This window comes from Lissotriton vulgaris, chromosome 2_1, assembly GCF_964263255.1.
Source record: "Lissotriton vulgaris chromosome 2_1, aLisVul1.2, whole genome shotgun sequence".
NCBI classification, from domain to species: domain Eukaryota; kingdom Metazoa; phylum Chordata; class Amphibia; order Caudata; family Salamandridae; genus Lissotriton; species Lissotriton vulgaris.
This window is the reverse complement of record NC_141687.1, coordinates 144,059,181-144,081,650: the sequence shown is the minus strand read 5'-3', so window position 1 is coordinate 144,081,650 and position 22,470 is coordinate 144,059,181. Positions and strand designations below refer to the sequence as shown.

General features: G+C 41.4%; 1 protein-coding gene across 1 annotated transcript in view; it reads left to right on the top strand.

The window, feature by feature from the left end:
• The window catches only part of LOC147729701 (dynein axonemal heavy chain 17-like), a 1,258,223-nt gene that overhangs the window by 345,565 nt on the left and 890,188 nt on the right, over window positions 1-22,470 (top strand). The window contains exon 20 of the mRNA XM_086954021.1: window positions 953-1,137. Coding sequence (XP_086810147.1) covers window positions 953-1,137 — 185 coding nt within the window. The remainder of the gene's footprint in view (window positions 1-952; window positions 1,138-22,470) is intronic.

Here is a 22,470-nt window from a genome sequence, read left to right as displayed (position 1 = left end):
GGCTTGGCGTAACCGCACTGCTCTTTGGTAGGCTTGGCCTAACCACTGCCCTTTGGTAGGCTTGGCGTAACCACACTGCTCTTTGGTAGGCTTGGCCTAACCACTGCCTTTTGGCAGGCTCGGCCTACCCACTGCCCTTTGGTAGGCTTGGTTTAAACACAGCCCTTTGATAGCCTTGACCTAACCACTGCCGTTAGGTAGACTTGGCCTAACCACTGCCCTTTGGTAGGCTTGGTGTAACCACACTATTCTTTGATATGCTTGGCCTATCCACTGCCCTTTGGTAGGCTTGGTCTAACCACTGCCCTTTGGTAGGCTTGGCCTAACCACTGCTCTTTGGTAGGCTTTGCCTAACCACTGCCCTTTGGTAGGCTTCGCCTAACCACTGCAGTTTGGTAGGCTCAGTCTAACCACTGCCTCTTCCACAGGACTGCAGGATGTCCACAGGAAAAATGGAGTGGAACATGTGGGATGATGAATGTCACACTGGAAGCACATTGGGATTGACAATCACCTCAGTTAAGGCTGTACTGTAAATATATGTCTCTGTTTGGGAGAGAGAGCAAAGACAAGGAGAAAAGGAACTGGCTCGGAGTCAGGGCAGTGTGTGGTAAGAGAGTGCAGAGACTGTGTGAGAGGTTTAAGAAGGCACTTAATGGGACAGAGCGCATATTGAGGAGTATGGGCCTAAGTGCTATAAGGAGTCAGAGAGAGCACTGACAGTGAGATTCAACACAGGGTGAGCACATATTGGACAGGCTGGAAAAGAGAAACACTGCGGTGCAAGAGGGCATAGAGAGGAAGTAAAAGTTCATACAGCGTGATGAAAGAGTGCTCAAACTCTTGATAATACTTTTTAGTTTATAGGTCTTAAGTGCTACTGTTTTCTAATAAACATCATATTTTACCTATGTTTATGCTCATCACATTTGAAATGTTTTTTTTTTACCAGGTCACTAGTGCTGGACTTACATACTCCAAAGAAAGTGCCTGGAACTTCTTCCTACAATCAGTGCAGCAGAACTTCCGTTGGATACTCATCTACCCAAGCACTGGAGCCAACTTCTACCGGAAGTGTCTTGAGTTTCCGTCGCTTGTCAACGCGCTAAATGTGTACTTTATTCCTCATTGGTCCAAGTAAGAACAGTGCACTGGAATTTCACTGATCTAATTTACAAAGAAAATCATTAATTCTGGATTTTATGGTGCATGCCTGTATGAAAGCCAGATCACCAAAATTATAGAGGTACCGAAAATGGCAGTATGTATTCTCTGACCACCAGTGACCTCAAAGAGTTGGACTAATGTTCCCATTCCTGACCTGACTGTTGTAGAAGTACGTTTATTAGACCGTTGGTCTCCAAACAGGAAAAGAGGAGGTGCTAGAAGAGTGACCTACACAAAGTAAACCCGTTTTTTAGGACTCTATTTAATTTCTGTTCCTTTTACTGCTCCTGAGACCAGTATTAGCAAGAATGTGGTGACCAACAGCAAGCCATGATTAGCAGCTGTACCCTGGTTACCTTGAATTTTTCTCCTAAGCCACATTTCTAGGTTTACAGCTAGCTACCTTGTTCAAAAAACCTTAAAGTATAAACAGGTGTTAGAGGGATACACACACAAGGGTATTGAATTTCTATTAATTTGCGATGTACCCCTGTTTTTCTTAATCCCTCCTGAGCATACTGACAATATGTATTTACTTCATAGTTTTCTGTAGTGTGAAACTTCCCTGGGGCGTCACAATGCTGTTTTCGTTTGATAATGAAGTGATGTATAGTAGATATATTCTGAGGTGGGGAGTAGCATGCAGCAATAAATGCATGATGTTATACGAAGTAAAGAAAAGCATGACGAGGAAAGAGTGAAAAGGTTAGAAGAATGATTTAGGCCAATGGATTTGGGTATTCAATAGCATGGCAATATTAAAAAATCAAGAAGAAAGCAACTGCTAGGCAACAAAGATCTATTCGGACTCTTCAATGATGATTGTCAAATATTTTAATAGTTGCTTGAAACACAAAAGCGTAGTGCAGTGTAGATGCAGCCAATGCGTTTCACCCTGAAAAGGGCTTCCTCAGGGCAATGAGAAACTGTTCAGTTCTTTTGTGTACAAGCAACTATTACAAAATTTGACAATCGTCATTGAAGAGTCTGGTTAGATCTTTGTTGCCTAGCATTTGTGCTATTTCACTTTTGTGTTGCCTCTCTGTGCTTTCTTCTTGCATTAAAGTGGTGAGGTTCATTGGCAGTGAACCTTGGAGGTGGGCAACAGCGACTTTGTGTTCCTAAATATGTTGTATAGTTCGTTAGTGCGGCGTTAATTATCCCTTGCTGCCATTTTTCCCTTTTGTCCAATATAAAACATCAGACTGAAAAGCTGTGCTCATGGTCAGAGACGTGTAAATGATAATAAGTGTCTAGCCTGTAGCCGTTTGTGTTTGCTTTTAGAGAATTTAATGAGAAAGAGACAGAGAAAAAATAAAGAATGGGAAAAAGGTTAGAATTAGTAAGTTGCCTTGAGAGGCAGAATTTAAAATAAACAGAGAGATTAAATGAGTAGCGTTAATTGAGGTATCTATACTATATATACTTCTGCATTTCATCATCCCCATCCTCGTCATTCTCAGGGATTCTGATGTATAGGCCCCCTGGGCTGAGATCACAGTTCAGCAGTGACCTGTTTAGACTATTAGAACCTTATGCAGGCAAACCGCATTTCACCATACTAGGGGACCTTAACTTTCATCTAGAGGACATCACTTCCAAAGATACTATATCTTTGATTGATCCTCTAGATGCTTGCGGTTTCACACAGTTGGTCAGGGAACCCACACATAGAGCAGGCCACACTCTGGACGCAATTTTCTCTCCAGGATTATGACAGGCCCACTGGAACAGCTAGTGTGGACTGACCATCTAGCAGTACCTATTGTACTTACCACCTCTAGTGTTCTACAAGAGAATCTAGGCGAAATTACAAAAATATCTCCAATGACTCCCTTGCCCCGTTTTTCGGAACCCTTTCCCTGACTCCAGACCCAGAGAAGGCTGCTTAGGAACTAGCCAACTGCATCTCTGGGGCTGTGGATATCTTAGCTCCTGCCATCCCTAGGTATGCTGCGAGGCATAAACCCTCTGCCCCGTGGTTTGGAGAGCAACTTAGGTTGATGAGACAATGATGTAGAAGACAGGAAAGAAAGTGGAGGAGGACATGGGACACTAAGGATAGAGAGCTGTACAAAAGTTCACTAAAGATATATAAGGCCTCAGTTATCAAAACCAACCAAGACCACTTCTCCAACTTTACTACATCCTTGACATCATCTAGGGAACTCTTCAAAATCGTAGATTCCCTCCGTTCATTACAGGCACCTGATCCTATAATAGGCTCTCAGGAGCTTTGTGACAACATCTCAAGCTTCTTTTATACGAAAATTGTAGACATCTCCACGCAATTGGAAGTACAGAGGAAGCTTCTGGGAACACATATAGCCACTGATTTGTCAATTTTAGAAACATGGTCAAAAGATCTTGATAAGACCCTTACCAATTTCCCTCCTGTCACTCTTGAACATCTTAACCTCCTGCTGAATAAGACGAAGTCCTCCTCTCCCTTGGATCCATGTCTGCTTAAAACTCTGAAGGAATGCAGGGACACCTTCCTTCCCCATATCCTGGAGGTCATGAATAGTGCTTTAGAGCACTGGGTATTCCCCTCGGCCTGGAAGAGGGTCATCGTCAGGCCATTACTTAAGAAACCCTCTTTGGATCCTGCAGTGCTAAAAAACTTTAGACCTATTTCTCTACTACCTGCCCCAGCCAAAATGCTCGAGATGCACCTGAACCATCATCTGTCTACCTTCCTGGACTCCTCTGGATTCCTTGATCAGACTCAACATGGGTTCAGAAAACTACACAGCACTGAGTCTGCACTCACTGTTGTGACCAACAACATCAGGATGAATGTAGACAAAGGACAGACCACGATGTTGGTCTTATTGGATCTGACCGCTGCATTCGACACCCTTTCTCCCTCAGTCTTAACATCTCGACTGAGGGAGCTGGGGGTGGAGGGGCCCGCCCTTAACCTTCTATCCTCCTTTCTGGAGCTTAGGGGGCAGAGGGTCCAAATGGGCAAATACCTCTCCCCTGTAAAGTCTTTGCAATGGGGGGGTGCAACAAGGGTCGGCTTTAAGTCCGACCCTATTCAACATCTATGTGGCCCCACTTGCTAGACTAGTAAGATCTTTGGGGATGGAGGTAGTGTCGTATGCAGACGACACTCAGATCATGGTGTCCCTGTCACGGTCTGTCAGCACCACAGCGTTCAGCTTCAGGAGTTGCATGCAATCAGTTGCCGATTGGATGACGGTCAATTCCTTGAAGCTGAATGGCGACAAGACCGAGGTGCTGATATTCGGAAAGGACAGGGACGCCTGGTCGAGTGAATGGTGGCCGGCATCACTGGGAACCTGCCCGACCCCTTCACAGTCGGCTAGAAACCTGGGGGTCATCTTTGACATCGAGCTGGCCATGAGCCTACAGATCAATAGAACTGTAGCTACCTGCTGGGGAGTTCTAAAAATCCTTCGCAGAATTGTTCACTACTTATCCCCGCAGGCAAGAAAACAAACAGTGGTAGCATTGGTTGGATCTCGCTTAGATTATTGCAATGCGCTATACACTGAGATTAACAAGGGACTGGTACATCGCCTGCAAGTAACACAGAATGCAGCAGCGAGATTTGTTCTGGACCTCCCGTGCTCCGCCTCCGCCACGTTAGCCAGGAAGAAGCTTCATTGGTTACCCATTGAGCAACGCATTTCTTTTAAAATTACTTGCCTAGTCCATAAGGCCCTTACAGCAGGACTGACCGATGGACTGGGATCTCTGCTTTCTAATTATATACCCAGCAGATGTCTCAGATCATCTCAACTGAATCTCCTTGTTATCCCCCACACAAAAAAGACAAGATGGGGCGGTAGAGCCTTTGCATCAGTGGCCCCTCGACTATGGAATGCTCTCCCCTGCGAGCTCAAGGCTCTTTCATCCCTGCCCCTCTTTAAGAGAGCTCTCAAGACCTGGTATTTTGGGAAAGCCTATTATTAATCAGTGTATGGTTATGCAATATATTATGTTAGGCGCCTTGATGCCCATTGGGCTGAGTTCTGCGCGTTATAAATTTATTTTCATTTCATTCATTTCATTTCATATCTGTTTAATAATATTAACAAACCCCTTCGGGTAAATACATGTGATGTCACTACTCTTGGAACCCATCCAGGGTAAAGTTAAGCCTGTCATGGGTACAGATACTTTGGTAACTTCCAGACATACTTGAAATCTCTGTATTCAAAATGTTCTGGCTTTGTCAAGTGTAGGTAAATCAAGTTATATTTTTCCCATGTATGAGTCACACTCTAACATCCTCACATTCTTGTGAATTGGACCTTTGATTAGTAATAGGCACTACCAGTGTTGGAATTTACCCAAGCAATGTCAGTTTCCATCTTAACACATTTTGACTGCGAGCCGAGAAGTAGCATGACTGCTTTAGTTAGAAAACGAGTACTATGTCACTAGACTACAGCTTATTTTTTATTTTTTTTAATTGTATTTTTATATACTGTATATAATCATTAATACTGTTACAGGGTAAGTCTCAATTGGCATATGTAATTAGTACAATGTTGTTGTGTGATTGCTCTCTCGCTGGATGGATTTTACTAGAAGATAGAAAAGTTAGGAGGAAAGGACAGAAAGTTAGAAAAAAGAAGAAAGAGGAGGGGTAGGGTAGACCCCTAGATAGGTATACATACAAAGCTTAAGGCATTATCGAGCGAAACATCGACTAACATACTGTCTAGCACACTTGGGGTAGTGAGATCATTTGCGAGTCTCTCCCCGGAGGGATTTTTAAGTACAGCCTTCTATGGCGGTTTGAAGGGGTCGAGGGCTCTGTCCAGCGTTTCCCAAAGCCGCCTAGATGACGCTTTCCAGGGGGAGTACTGTAGTGCCAACGGATCACTGACAGAATATCGACAGTCAAAATATCGACTTGCCAAAATATCGAGGTAAAAATTTAAAATGCCAGAATATCGACTTCTTATCTAAAAACAGGTAAGTGCAAAAATATCGACTCCAAAATATCGATAGGAAAAAATATAGACAGTCAAAATTTCGAATTTTTAAAATATCTTAAAAGTAATTTAAAACGAATATAATAATAAATATAATTAATTTAAACATACTTAAAATACGTGAATAAACTTAAAATTAATAAATAAATAATGTAACTTCCAGACATACTTGAAATCTCTGTATTCAAAATGTTCTGGCTTTGTCAAGTGTAGGTAAATCAAGTTATATTTTTCCCATGTATGAGTCACACTCTAACATCCTCACATTCTTGTGAATTGGACCTTTGATTAGTAATAGGCACTACCAGTGTTGGAATTTACCCAAGCAATGTCAGTTTCCATCTTAACACATTTTGACTGCGAGCCGAGAAGTAGCATGACTGCTTTAGTTAGAAAACGAGTACTATGTCACTAGACTACAGCTTATTTTTTATTTTTTTGAATTGTATTTTTATATACTGTATATAATCATTAATACTGTTACAGGGTAAGTCTCAATTGGCATATGTAATTAGTACAATGTTGTTGTGTGATTGCTCTCTCGCTGGATGGATTTTACTAGAAGATAGAAAAGTTAGGAGGAAAGGACAGAAAGTTAGAAAAAAGAAGAAAGAGGAGGGGTAGGGTAGACCCCTAGATAGGTATACATACAAAGCTTAAGGCATTATCGAGCGAAACATCGACTAACATACTGTCTAGCACACTTGGGGTAGTGAGATCATTTGCGAGTCTCTCCCCGGAGGGATTTTTAAGTACAGCCTTCTATGGCGGTTTGAAGGGGTCGAGGGCTCTGTCCAGCGTTTCCCAAAGCCGCCTAGATGACGCTTTCCAGGGGGAGTACTGTAGTGCCAACGGATCACTGACAGAATATCGACAGTCAAAATATCGACTTGCCAAAATATCGAGGTAAAAATTTAAAATGCCAGAATATCGACTTCTTATCTAAAAACAGGTAAGTGCAAAAATATCGACTCCAAAATATCGATAGGAAAAAATATAGACAGTCAAAATTTCGAATTTTTAAAATATCTTAAAAGTAATTTAAAACGAATATAATAATAAATATAATTAATTTAAACATACTTAAAATACGTGAATAAACTTAAAATTAATAAATAAATAATGTAACTTAAAAAAATATATGTATATTAAAACATATATATATATATGTGTGTGTGTATATATATATATATATATATATATATATATATGCATATTATTAACAAAAAATATACAATATTTTTTCCGTAGGATAGCGAGAGGGTTACATTTACTATTCCCACTCCAGAGAGTGCAACAGTAGGGAAAGCGTTGGATAGCGTAGGGGTAAAAATTACTATTCTCACTCCAGAGAGTGCAACAGTAGGGAAAGCGTTGGATAGCGTAGGGGTAAAAATTACTATCCCCACTCCAGTGAGCGCAACAGTAGGGAAAGCGTTGGATAGCGTAGGGGTAAAAATTACTATTCCCACTCCAGTGAGTGCAAGAATAGGGAAAGGGTTGGATAGCGTAGGGGTAAAAATTACTATTCCAACTCCAGAAAGTGCAACAGTAGGGCAAGCGTTGGATAGTGAGAGGGTAAAAATTACTATTACCACTCCAGACAGAGCAACAGTGGGGAAAACGTTGGATAGTGTAGGGGTAAAAATTACTATTCCCACTCCAGTGAGTGCAACAGTAGGGAAAGTGTTGGATAGCGTAGGGTTAAAAATTACTATTCCCACTCCAGTGAGTGCAACAGTAGGGAAAGCGTTGGATAGCGTAGGGGTAAAAATTACTATTCCCACTCCAGTGAGTGCAATAGTAGGGAAAGCTTTGGATAGCGTAGGGGTGAAAATTACTATTCCTACTCCAGAGAGTGCAAGAGTAGGGAAAGCGTTGGATAGCGTAGGGTTCAAAATTACTATTCCCACTCCAGTGAGTGCAATAGTAGGGAAAGTAAATACTTCATATATAAATATAAATAACATAAATATTAATGCCAATTAAAAAATAATTACAATATTTTACAATGTTATAACATTTTAATTAGTCAATTAAAATTACAAATAAAAATTCACTAATAATAAAAATTACCTACTAATACTAATTATTTACCAATTGCCAATAAATTAATTTACAATATAAAATAAATAAAAATTAGACACAAAAAAATTTAAAAAATGTAATTACTTACAATTAAATTACTTCCCAAGCTATTCCCCTATAAACACACAACCCACTACAGAAAATAATGTAATAAAAGTAACATATTTATCAATTAATCAATTACAATAAATTACAATTTTTATTTTGATTAATTACCAATTAATAATTAATTAACAAGTAATTCTAAATAAATAATAAATAAAATAACATATTTAATTAATTATAATTAAATTACATCCCACCCTATTCCCCTATAAACCCCTAACCCGCTACAGTAAATAAATTACTAAAATTAACATATTTATCAATTAATCAATTACAATTAATTACTAATTATATTTTAATTATTTACAAAGTAATAATTCACAATTATTTCCAAAAAATACCAATAAATAAAATAACATATTTAATTAATTATAATAAAATTACTTCCCACCCTATTCCCCTATAAACCCACAACCTGCTAGAGAAAATAAATTACTGAAATTAACATATTTATCAATTAATCAATTAAAATTTATTACCAATTATATTTTAATTAATTACCAATTAATAATTAATTGACAATTAATTTTAAATACCAAAAAATAAAATAACATATTTAATTAATTATGATTAAATTACTTCCCACCCTATTCCCCTATAAACCCACAACCCGCTACAGAAAATAAATTACTAAGATTAACATATTTATCAATTAATCATTAAAAGTTAATTACCAATTATATTTTCATTAATTACCAATTAATAATTAATTAGCAATTAATTCAAAATAAATACCAATAAATAAAATGACATATTTGATTAATTATAATTAAATTACTTCCCATCCTATTCCCCTATAAACCCACAACCCGCTACAGAATTATATTACACACAAATTAAAAATTAGTATTAACTTACCCTAAATTCGATATTTTTGTTGTCGATATTCTGTCTAGTCGATAATATGTCCATTCTATTCGATATTAAAGTTTTGTAGTCGATTTTTTGGTAGTCTATATTCTGTCTAGTCGATATTATGTCTATTCTATATTTTTTACTCGATATAATGTCTAGTCAATAATAAAAACTCGATATTTTGACTCTATACCAGTGCCAACCGGTCCGCTCCTCTGAGGTGAGTGACCCAGTTTATCCATCCTTGGTAGGTAGTTTTGCTAGCGTCTTTCCAGTTGTTCAGCACAAGTTTGACTGCCCCTGTCAGAAGTAAGTCCATTAGTTCTTTCTCTCTTTCAGAGGCGAGATCATTTTGTATAAAGGCTGCTGTGAGGGAGGCGAAGTCCCTCGTTAGCTTCGTTTTAAACACGTTGTCTATGAAATCAAAGAGCAGACTGGTAGTAGTGTTCCCTGTTAGGGAAATACTGCACATCAAAACAAGAACAAAATCAATAATCACAAAAGTAGGGAGCGTATTGAGTATATGGTTGCTGTAACTACAGCGGGGTGCTAAGGAAACCAGTAACACTCACTACCCAAGAGTGTTATTAGCAAGCTGAAAACAACCTGCTATTGCAATAATCCAAGAAATAAGGTTAATGAAGCACACCCTAATTTCAATTGTGCCAAATCTTGATATTCACGAGAATGTAAAATTAAGTTGATCTATGTTGCAGACATATGTACAAAATATTACTAATGACATAAATTGATCAGAATTCCATCAGGACAAGATGACAAGGTCACGATACTTGAATGTCTGATTTTCTTTATTTTTTGTTCTTTTGAAACTTATATCCAGACGTGAGATGCAGCCAACACGTGTTTCGTCTGTACACAATTAGTACTTAGGCTTTCTCAAGGCTATGATATGATCCTATAAGGAGTCACAAATCATGTTGTGGTTGCAGCATCAAATAGAATTCTATTGGGAGTAAATACACATAGCAAACAATCTGTATCCGGAGCAATCTATTTCAAAAATAGTCAAACGAAATGGATAGAAGCTTCTCTAAGGAATGGAGCTTCAAAGTAATGTGATGGTCCCCTCAGAAATCGATATATATAGGCTCCAGAATAATTATAAACCTCTCAATAAGTCAGGAGGTAAGCAAAAAAGATAGTAATAATACGGCCCCCAATGAGGTTAGATCATCTTCTAATATAGCCAAATAGCTGAAAATTGTATCATCCATGAGTGAAGGACGGACCCCTAATTCGTGGTGTTCTTCAGAAATAGTGGGGACGTCAGAAAACCGAAATGCCTGATAACGACGTGAGCCGCGTTATCCCTTCCTATTTTCGAATTGTACTGATGGAATTCTGGATCATTTTATGTCGTTATTAATATTTTGTACATATGTCTGCAACATAGATCAACTTAATTTTACATTCTTGTGATTATCAAGATTTGGCACAATTGAAATTAGGGTGTGCTTCACTAACCTTCTCTCTTGGATTTTGAAATCAAAGATTCTACCCCAGAATACCTTGAGGAATGGGCAATGGAAGATAAGGTGCGCAAGTTCCCCCTTCTCTGTGTTGCAGTTCTAGCATAGGGGGTCATCTCTGAGTGTGTGTAGGCGGTCGGGGGTCCAGAAGGTTTTATGGAGTAGCCAGAGTTTTGTTTGTGCCAGCACTGGGATTATCTTATTTGTTGTGGCCGAGGCCCACATACTTCTCCATTCTTGATCATTTAACAGGAGTGGATCTGTTTGTCCAAGTTTCAGTTGTTTTGGGATTTAGTTTGGTGCTTTTTGGTCGTAGGAGCCTGTATATTTGTGATACTTGGTGCCCTAATTTGTTCATATTAGCTACGTATCTGAAGATTAAGGGATGGCTGTTTGTTAGGTTTGTCTTTGACTGGGCTGCTTTAACCTTTAGGAATCTGTATAGGTCTATGTTTTCTAGTTGCTGAGCTGCTTTCAGGTCGGAGAATGTGATGGGGGCTGACCCTCTCTCAAGTTGGTGTGGGAAGCAGATACCTTTTTCTATCCATGTCCCGAAGGTGAGACTTTTCCCTTTATATTTTATCTTTGGGTTAGCCCACAATGCTTCTGAGTTGGAACCTTTGATGCTAAACTCCATTTTCCTGTCGAGTTTTAGGTAGGCTGTTTTAGTGTTCTTAAAGATCGGTTTGGATGTGTATGGGTATGTGTTTGCTGTTAGAAGGGCTAGCGGGCTCAGTTTGTTCAGGATGGCTATCTCCGTGTGTAGCCATACTGATGTGTAGCCGGGCGTTTCGATTACCCATTGTGTTCCCTGTTTTGCTAGGAAAGCTAGCTGGTAAATTTTAAAGTCTGCTAGATTCACCCCACCCTGTGCTTTCGGTAGTCTCAGTTTCTTTATACTAATCCTTGCCTTTGTGTCTTGCCAGAGGAACTTAGTGAACATGTTGTCGATTTTCCGGTGGAAATCTTCTGTGAGCAGGAGAGGCAGCATGCTTATTACGTAGTTAATCATTGGCGTAATCATCATTTTTATCGTTTCAATGCGTCCCCACCAAGTAATGAATTTCGGGGACCATGCCTCAAGCAGGTTTTTGACCTTTTCTAGTAGGGTTTTTTCATTGTGCCATAGAGTACTGAACAGGTCAGTGCCAAAGTGTATTTCTAAGTATTTGACGTACCCAGTCTGCCATGTCAGTCCCGAGTCCCCTATTGCATCTTTTGTGCAGTGTACGTTGAGCGGTTTGCATTCAGAATTTTCGTTATTCAGTCTATATCCTGATAGTTTAGAGTATTCTGCTATTGTGTTCATCAGGGCTTTAATTGATGTTTTTGGCTGTTGTATTACAATTAGAATATCATCTGTGTAGTGTAACTACTGTACCTTTGATGTCAATCCGTTTTATGTCATCGTTTAGTTTTATGTCCTGTATGAGGGGTTCTAAGGCCGGGAGAAAGAGTGCTGGCGAGAGCGGGCATCCTTGTCTGGTTCCTTGCTGCAGTTTAAAGGGGTCTGAGAGCGAGCCATTAACTGCGATACGGGCTGAGGGTGTCTGGTAGAGGACCATGGTCATTCTAATATATGACTCCCCTAGGTTGAAGGTCTGCATGCATTGCTCTAGCAAGGCCCAGTAACCTTATCAAGGGCCTTCTCTGCGTCCAGTGCTATCGCTGCAGCCGGTTCAGGTTTCGTGGAGATTTGTTCTAGGATATGGCAAAAAAAGCTGTGTGCTGTCGCTAGACATACGGTTACGCATGAAACCGACTTATGCGTTACTGGTTAATTTGGGTAGTACCATGTTTAGTCCGACCGCCAGAATTTTGCCATAGATTTTACAGTCCACGTTATTTCTGTAATTTTTTATTGTATATAAAAAAAAATATATATTTACATGGAGCATATATGAGTGGCGGAAAGAAAGAGGAGAAAAAAGAAAAGAGAAAAAAAAGAAGGCGCCGGGGGGGGGGGGGGGGGGGGGGGGGTATAGTAATATTGTCCTGCAATAGTGCGTTCCTTGCCATGGTGCGTGGGGTCGGATAGTTCTACTAGTCCAAGAAGGAAGAAGAAGTCCGTTATCCGAGTCTTGCTTGGCGTTGTCTTCTTTCCCCCCTTTGATCTGCCTGGTGGGTATAGCACCCCGGACGATAGAGAGGATAGAGAGTGATAGAGGTAGGAGATAGGAGAGTGTACTTCCTAGCCGGTTTCTCTTGTTGTAGTGTCGGTCCCTGTGCTGTGTCCCTCGGTGGCTGTCTAGTGTCTGGTGTCTGCGCCTAGGGGGGTTTATGTGATGAAAGGTAGAGGTCTAAGGGCCTCCACATGTTTGATTGCCTGTGTGTTTTCGGTGTATATTTCGCTGTAATGTTATCTGCCCCTCTTAGGAAAGTGACCCAGTTGAGCCATGCCTGTGGTGTCGCTTTTGTGGTGTCTTTCCAGTTGCTTAGGATTATTTTGACTGCAGCAGTCAACAGTAGGTCAATGAGGTCGCGGTCTTCTGTCGTTTTAATGGACGGGGATGCAAAGCCCAGGACTAGACTTGGAAAATCTATGTGTATGGCTACACCAGTGATGTCATTGATAAGCTTCCCCGTTCTTTCCCAGAAATCCTTGATCTGAGGGCAGCTGAGTAAGAGATGCTCTAAATCCCCCCTACCTTCGTTACAGTTCCAGCATGTGTCGCTCTCTCGGATCCCCAGGGTGGATAGGCGGGCCGGTGTCCAGTAAGCCTTGTGCACTAACCAGTATTTGGTCTGATTTAGTGAAGCAGTTATCTTTTTCCTAGTGGTCGATCTCCACAATTCGGCCTTTTCTGTTTCGCTTAGTTCCTTCCCTGCTACAGTCCCCCAGAAGTTTGTGACCTTGTCATTGAGTTTGGTGTGTTTGGGGCGTAGGGCTCTGTAGAGGTGTGCTATTTGGTGTCCTGTTTTGTTGAGATTAGCTGCAAGCTGTAAGAGCGAAGGTGTCTGGCTTGTGAGGTTTGCCTTCCTAATAGCTACTTTTATTTTCAGGAAGTTGTATAGTTCTATGTTTTGTAGGTTGTGCGCATCCTTGAGTGTGTCAAACGTTGTGTTCTCGCCTTGTCTTAGAAGGTCATGGGCCGTGGATATGCCTTGTCCGTACCACACAGGCATGTCTAGAACCTTATCTCTGTATTTTAAGGTAGGGTTGTGCCAGAGGGATTCAAATTGGCCTCCCCTGATGCTTGTTGACAGTGTTTTGTCGACGCTCAGTAGAGCTGTCCTTGTGTTCCTGAGGACGGGGTTTTCCCTCACTGCTGGGTGTCGTGTGGCTGTCAGGAGTGTTATAGGGTTCATGCCCTTTAGTAGGCCGCGCTCGAAAGATAGCCATGCTGGGGTGTATTCCTTTCTTGGGTCTAGCCAATGTAGTCCCTGTCTAGCTATGCATGCCGTCTGGAATCGCTTGAAATTCGTTATGTTCAGGCCACCCTGTTCTTTAGATAGCCTTAGCTTGTGTAGGCTTATTCTTGGTTTCTTCCCCCTCCAAAGGAAGCTGTTTAGTAACTTGTCAAGTGTCTTGTGGAAGCTCTCTGTGTTAGTCAGTGGGAGCATTGTTAGCAAATAGTTGACCATCGGTGAGAGCATCATTTTGATTGCCTCTATCCTTCCCCACCATGTTGTGAACCTGGGGGACCACCCTTCTACCTTGTCCTTGATTTTCTGTATCGTTGCGTGCTCGTTGTGTTCCAGTGTCATTCTTAGGTCCCTCTCGAAGAGGATACCCAGATATTTTATAGGTTTTGGTTGCCATGTTAGTCCTGATGTTCCTAATACTGTTCTTGTTGCGTGGATGTTTAGAGGTTTGCATTCAGATTTGTCTCTGTTAAGTTTGTACCCCGAGACCTTGGCGTATTTGTCAATGGTGTCAGTCAGTGCTTTTATGGATCTCTCTGGGTCTTCCGTGACTATTAGTACGTCATCTGCATACGCCGCTAGCTTGAAAGTCTCTCCCCCTATTGGTATCCCTACAATGTCCACATTGGATCTGATCATCGTGAGGAGCGGTTCTATGGCTAGCAGGAATAGGGCTGGTGACAGGGGGCATCCTTGTCTAGTTCCCCTTCCCAAGTTGAGTATGTTTGATGTGCCTCCGTTGACCACCACCCTTGCTTTGGGGTTCTCATATAGAGCCATCACCATCTTCCTATAGTTTGGACCTAACCTGAATTTCCCCATGCACTGATCCAAGAAGGGCCATGAGACTCTATCAAAGGCTTTCTCAGCATCTAAAGCTATCATGACTGCTGCGTTGTCGCTACGTGAGGAGTGGTTAATTACGTGGCATAGGAGTCTCGTGTTGTCATGTGACATCCGGTTTTTAAGATAGCCTACTTGCGAGTTGTGTATGAGTTTCGGAAGATATGCGTTGAGTCTATTGGCTAGTATTTTTGCATAGATTTTGCAGTCTACATTGATGAGGGAGATCGGTCTAAAGTTCTTCGCCTCTGTTGTGTCTTTCCCTTCCTTGGGTATCACTATTATATTTGCCTCCGCCATTGAGGGTGTCATGTGTCCGCTCTGGGCGCATGCTGTGAATACCTCCCTCATTGTGGGTTTAAGTATGTTCAGGTATTGCTTATAGAAGCCAGCTGTGAACCCGTCTGGCCCAGGTGCCTTGTTATCTTTGAGGCTTTGCGTGGCTCTATCTCATCCCCCGTTATGGACATTTCCAGGATGTCTCGTTCCTGGTCCGTCAGTGTGGGTGTGGCTATGTTCGCTAGTAGCTCTTTCCCCCCATCATCTTGCAGTGTATCATCCTTTGTGTACAGTCCCTCGTAGAAATCCCTGAAGACTTCTAGGATGTCTTTGTTTGAGGTCTGGGATATGCCGTGTTTGTCTTTGATGGCTCCTATCGTGTGGTGTCTCTGCTTTCCTCTCAGGTAGGATGCTAGGTTTTTGCCCGCTTTGTTTGCGGTACATAGATTAATTGATTTATATTTATTGATCCAGGTGCCCGCCCTCTCGCTCAGTATCCTGTTTAGCTCGTACTTTAATTTAGTTAGGTTTGTGAGTGTGTTCCTGTCCTCTATTCTGGCTATGTGGCTGTTCTCAAGTTTTTTGATTTCCTTCTCTAGGTCTGCAACTTTCTTGTTCCTGTCTTTGTTCATCCTTCCCTTGACTGTCATGACTGTTCCCCGAATGGTGGCCTTCAGGGCGTCCCATAGGACTTCCCTGTTTGTGTCTGGTTTATCGTTTAGTAGTAGGTATTCTTTTATTGCCTCCTCTATTTTGGCTCTCGCTGGGGTGTTTTGGAGCAGACTGTCATCGAATCGCCATCTGCGGGTCGGCTCGTCGTTGTGTCTGCCCGATAGTGTTAGGCTTATGTGTGAGTGGTCTGATATAGTTCTGGGTCCTATTTCCGTGTGGTCTATGAGGTGAGTATGTGTTTCTGACATCAGAATGTAATCTATTCGGCTGTATGAGTTGTGTGGGTTGGAGTAAAAAGTGTACTCCCTGGCATCTGGGTTGCTTATGCGCCAAGGGTCTCTTAGACTTAGTTTGGAACAGAGATTTTTAAGGATGTGGGGATTGTTTGTTGATTGGCTTGGTCTGTATGGATGCTTATCAATTGCTGGGTCTAGGACTTGGTTCATATCCCCCGCGACGATCAGCAGGTCTCCTAGAGGTAGTGAGTACAGTTGTGCGCCCACCCCCTCCCAAAATGTTCTGTCGTCACTGTTGGGCCCATATATGTTAGCTACATGGAATGTCTCCCCAGCCCTTCTGAGTGTCGTCGTAAGCATTCTCCCTTGTGTGTCTGCCTGAGAGCCTACCACTTCTATTTTGGAGTGTTTGCTTATAATTGTTACTACCCCGTTCTTCTTATTCTGTGCTGGTGAGCCCTGCACCTCACCTATCCAATTGGCCCCTATGCGGCTGATGTCCTCTGCTTGCAATCTTGTTTCTTGGAGTACGTATATGTCGCTCTTAAGTTTCCTAAGGTGTTCGAGTACTTTCCTCCTTTTCACCGGGCTATTCAGACCCTTGACGTTTAGGGACACTATCTTAATGTTGGACGCAATGCTACTCTTGTTGCTGTTTATCATTTACAATGCTTTGGTTCACGTTGATGAGGGAAATGGGTCTGTAGTTTTTTATAATGTTGGTGGTCTTTCCCTTCTTTAGGGATGACTATAATAGTGGCCTCCGTCATGGATTGGGGGACCCTGTGTTTGCAGCAGGGTTGAAGACCCTGTTCATTGTTGGTACTAATTGGGTTTTGAAGGACTTATAGAAGTCCGCCGTGTATCCATCCAGCCCAGGGGCCTTATTTTTTATAAGTGACTTGACCGCCATCTCTATTTCCGTGGTGTTGATTTCCTGCCCCGTTTGAGCTGTGTATGCGGGATCTAGCTTTGGGAGCCCTAACCTGTCTAGGTATCTTGCGCATTCTTCCTGGCTAAGTCTTTGCCCCGACTTGTATAGTTCTGAATAAAATTCCTGGAATGTGTTTAGGATCTACTTGTGTCTTGTGTGTTTTGTTGTTCGAGTCTGTAATTGAGGAGATTGCCACCTGGTTGCGTTTGTGTTTCAAGTATGATGCTAATAGCTTCCCTGCTCTGTTGGATTCGCAAAGGTTAAGTACTTTGCATTTGTTGAACCACAGTCCTGCCCTCTCGCTCAAAATGTTGTTGTATTCCTATTTGTGCTTTGTTAGTGTGGAGAGCAGCTGTTTGTCATTTGTGGTTTTCATGTGGTCTAGTTCTAGCTTTTCTATCTCTTCCTTGAGTTGGGTTATTCTCAGGTTCGATTTTTTGACTATCCTTGCTTTCATTCTGATTAGTTTACCCCTTATCGTTGCCTTTAGGGCCTCTCACAGTGTGTCCACTTTAGTATCTGGGGAGTCATTGTGGTTAATGTAGTTGATTATGGCTTCTGCTATCTCTTGTTTGATTTCTAGGTCTGAGCTAAATTCACTGTGGACCGCTTCGTTGTGGCAGCCTCTTAGTTTGAGGCTAATGGCTGAGTGATCAGAGACCAGTCTTGGTGCTATATCCGTTTGTTCTATCAGGTGTGTGTGCGATCCCGAGACTAGAATATAGTCTATCCTGGTGTATGAATTGTGTGGGTTGGATTAGAAGGTGTAGTCGCTAGTGTCAGGGTGTTGTAGTCTCCATGCATCTTTGAGGTTAAATTTGGTGCAGATGTTTTGTAGTGCTGTGTGAGAGTTGCTGGGGCGGTATTGACAAGACAATAGTCTGTCACTTATGTGGTCATGCAGGATATTGAGATCACCTGCTACGATTGTTAGTTCGTCTTGAGGGATTTTATCTAGTGCGTCTGACACCTCCGCCCATAACAAGGGGTCGTCTGTTCTAGGGCCATATATGTTGGCAACGTGGCATCTCTATTCACATCTTGACAGGTTTGTTATTAGGAGTCTGCCTTCTTTGTGGACGTGACGTCCATTGTCACAAGCAATTGTGAAGCAGGATTAAATTCAGTTCCTTCTATTTTTACTAGGAAATCCATTGTGTCTCTGAGGTATGATTTAACAGAGCTTACGAAGGGCTTCAAGAAGTCCACATATTTCGCAAGTGGTTCAAGGCAGGAGTCGCACCCAGAGACAATGGGTCGTCCTGGTGGCTCATTTAGACTTTTATGAATCTTGGGGAGGAAGTACAGGATGGGGGTCCTGGGATATTTTTTTATTAGAAATTCACCTTCTCTCACACCCACATATCCTTCATCTAGTCCTATTTTTACAATGTCAGCTATCAGTCCCTGAATGTTTTTTACAGGGTCTTCCTTTAGGATTCTGTACCAGACTTTATTGTTCACCTGTGTATTTGCTTCAGCAAGATATTGTTCTCTTGGCCAAAGGACTACAGCTCCGCCTTTGTCGGCCTGTTTGACAACTATTGACTGGTCATTCCTCAAGTTCTGTAATGCACTTCTTTGCTTATATTTTGTTGGAAATATTTTTTAGTTCTCTCTAGTTTATCAATTGAGGATAGCATAATCTGTTCGAAGGCATAGATCTGTTTTGGAATTTTTTGACTAGGTATAAACGTCGATTTGTTACGTAACCCAGTCGTTTCTTTTTCCATCATTGGTGGCTGGTTGGCAAAAAAGGCCCTAAGTCGAATTTTGCGACAAAATTCTATAGTCTCTAGCTTCATTTGGGTAAAGTCTGTTTGCTGACGGGGGACAAATTTTAATCCTAGATTTAATACAGATTCCTCATCTTTTGTAAGTATTTTAGCGGATAGGTTGACTATTGCTGATGGTGCCTTTATGATTTGTAGAAATTCCTCCTTGTCCGCATTATTATTATTATTATATTTCTTATATAGCGCCAGAATCGACCCCCGAAGGGGTATCTCCGCGCTTACCTTGGGAACCCGTCCTGGTTTTTCCCTGTGAGATAGCCCCTACTGGGCATCCCCAAGGTGAAAGCCAGGCATCCCGCCGCGGGGGGCCGTTGTGGAGATTAAGCAAGCTTAATGCCCAGAGTTGCAGAGTGTGAACCCATGATTAGGTCAGGCACCGAAGCGAGAATTATCGAGTCCGTGGACATTTGAGCTCAACACCCTGCCGCGTTGGGAATCGAACCCTGGACCTGGGTCTGACCTCTGCTTCAGGGTCTGCCTGCTCTAACCAGTGAGCCACACTTCTCCGCATCTCCCATGGTACCTTGAATCTGGTCTTTCCTTGCTGGTCCTTCTCTAAAAAAGACACCTGCTTTTTATTTTGATTCCCACGTGTATCAGAGCCCGATGAATCTGATGATGATGAGGTTTCGGAAAAAGTTTTAAACCTATAACGGGACCTGCCCTGATAGTTGCGCAATGCTCCCCTTGACTCGGCCTGAGTATAATACTCGTCTTTTAGAAAGGGGTATGCTTTTTCGAGCGTGAATGCCTTTGAGTCTCTCTCGTATTGTGCAATTTTATTATTAAGTGTGTTGTCTTTAAATGCCAAGATCTCTTTCTCTATTTTTTCTAATAGCGCTTTGGCATCGGATATTGTTGGACTATCTTTTATAGCCTGGGTTAGTGCTTCTATTTCTTCAAGTTCTTTTACACTGAGTCTCTGTGCAGTTTCTATAGTGTGGACCATCAGGTCCCTACTGCATTTTGTGTTAATGCAACTGAATCCCTTTCTGTAATAAACCGAAAGGATCCCATTATTTTGGAAAGATAATATGTATCGTTGATATTATATTTGTAAAAGTGGCATACTTCACCGGTATAATCACGGGATATGTGGAAGTCAAGACGCAACCAGGGAATAGTAATTTAAGATGACAAACAAATAGGCGCTATTTCAAGAGTGGCTCTTGGTCTGATGTAATTGCTATAAGAGTCACTTTTTGCTTTTTTCTTCTACAAGCCACCATCTGCTTTATGGTTTCTATTGTTTCTAACTAAACTGATACACAGAAATTTGTAATTGAAAAATTGTTGGGGTTAGGTTGAAATAGCGCCTATTTGTTTGCCATCTTAAATTACTATTCCCTGGTTGCGTCTTGATCCTTTCGGTTTATTATGCAGAGATTTTGTGAACACGGCACAGCGAACAATGAAACAGCGAGGCCCCTTTAAGCAATATGAGCAGTCACAGGAACATGTGACCGCTAACAACGCGAGCCGCGCCCTTCCCGAACTTCCGCGTTCTTTTACAAAACAAACCCGCAACCGCATTGCCCCTTGGTTGTTGCGGGCGGCGGTTGCGGTCCAAACAGGTTTACCGGCGGGGAGTCGCATCGGAGCAAGAAGGTCTTTGATTTACACTCCATTTACCGCTCATAACCTCCGTTACTCTAAATACACGCCAGCAGAATAGGCTTTTAATACCACTATATCATGCTGACAGATTGACCGAGCGTGAAGGTTTCCCCCCTCCGCCAGTCCATGATGTTCGACAGCGGACTTTTCAAAGTGAGTTTTACCTCTCTGTTTCGATGTGACATCTGATTGCGCTTTATTTAAAGGGCGTTTTTGCAATTCCATAATCCCGACCTTAGGTCGTTTTGACGAGCACTTTCACCAATAAAGTATCTACCCTCTAAACATGCAGACATAATATTATTTGCAGGTTTTTCTGATATTGGCTTATTAACGAGTGAGAACTTGTTTGGGAACTCATAGAATGAGATAGCCTTCTCTTGGGCATTGTACCCTGTATTTCCAACAGTACAATTCTCTGTGATAATTTTACTAACTGGTAAAACACATGCACGTTTGCTTAGATAAACTGAATTTTAACATTTCTAGTATAGTTAGTTTCAAAACAGATTTGTTTGTTTCTCTTATTTTTCAGAATTTTAGTCTCCCTTAATGAGGCGAGACTCCATGGAGATTCATCCATCTTAGGAACCTTGACAGTTACCAGGTTGTATTAGTTTTTTCTTTTCTACACCTTAGGTTTGGACACCTTAGTGAGTGCCCACCAAGGAGTATGAATGAGTGTTTTGGTCCTGACGAATGCTGAGCTGACTTTGGGCTCCTTAGCAGAAACATGTTGACCATCTTTGTTTATTTGTCACTTTTGTGAGGACTTATTGGTTCAAGCTAACTCAACCAATCACTAGTCCATTGTTTTTTCACTGTTTTTATTAGAGTTAGAGCTACCTTCTCAATAAAATTATTGTCTGATGAGTAGCCCACACTCTTTTTAAATCACGTTTCTTATCACCATTTCAGTTTCTTTTTCTACTCTTGGGGACCCAATGAAGACAACTGGCTACCGACTTTTGCAGTTGGTGCCTGAGGGTCCTTTTTCTACACTAAGCACGTGCACCTTACCTCTTTACTAAATTTCAGAACTCTTAGCCGGTATAAATTTCTACCCTGTCTACTTGCGCAAACTGGTTTTGTGTTTCATCCTTTACTGTTTGTTTTGTTTTGTTTGACACTCTTATGTTGATTACAATACATTTATTTCGGAAGGGGTAAAAGAGTGGTCCCAACAATACCCTTTCTCTCCTGTTGTTTCATTTGATTTTAGGGGTCTACAACCTTAATACTATACAGTCCTGAAGATGGTCTCATTAATGCAAAACTAGAGACTGAAACATCGACCTACACACTCTTTTCCTTGATATTGATTTGTGGTTTATTTTGAGAAAAAGTGTTGCAATTGTTACAGCGAAGGTTTTCAAGTGCAGAATAATTACCTTCTTGTCTCATTGCATGTATTGTATATAAGTACCCTTTGAAAATTACAATATAAAGAGTGAATATTTTCATATATACACCCGAGTTTGTTTGTTTTGTACACCTTTTTGAGATATATTTCATATGATTGTTCTATCTTGAACAGTGTTTTACCCGTTTACAAGAAATTGCGTAAAGAATTAAGTTTCCTGAAAGAAATCAATCAGCAAGCATACAGTCCATCTTGCTCCCAAATGTTACTATAAAATAATTTGACTATTTAACTATGGGGAAGCTTGTCAATTAAATCGAAAACAGGAGGGAGCCGCCAGCAAGGGTTTTGGCATCAAATGGAAGCCTTACATCGTACAAGCCAGGTATAGGAGAGGTCACCATGGACGGTTCTAGCCCAAGACAGAAAAATCTATGACCAGCTATAAGTCAGGACTCCTTTGGGTGCCCAGACTTATGCCCCAGTTGATTGATTTGTGAGGAATTCCTTGAAAACACATAACCTAGACAAAGTGGATGGGGTAGACATGTTTGAACTGTTGTGAAATCATTATACAATTTTAAAAGGAAGGGGCCCAAACAACATTTGAGATATTCAGTGGCTTATTTGTGGAATTGAAAAATGTTTTCTATAAAGAGAAGAGGAGTGGGATGCTTTGTAAT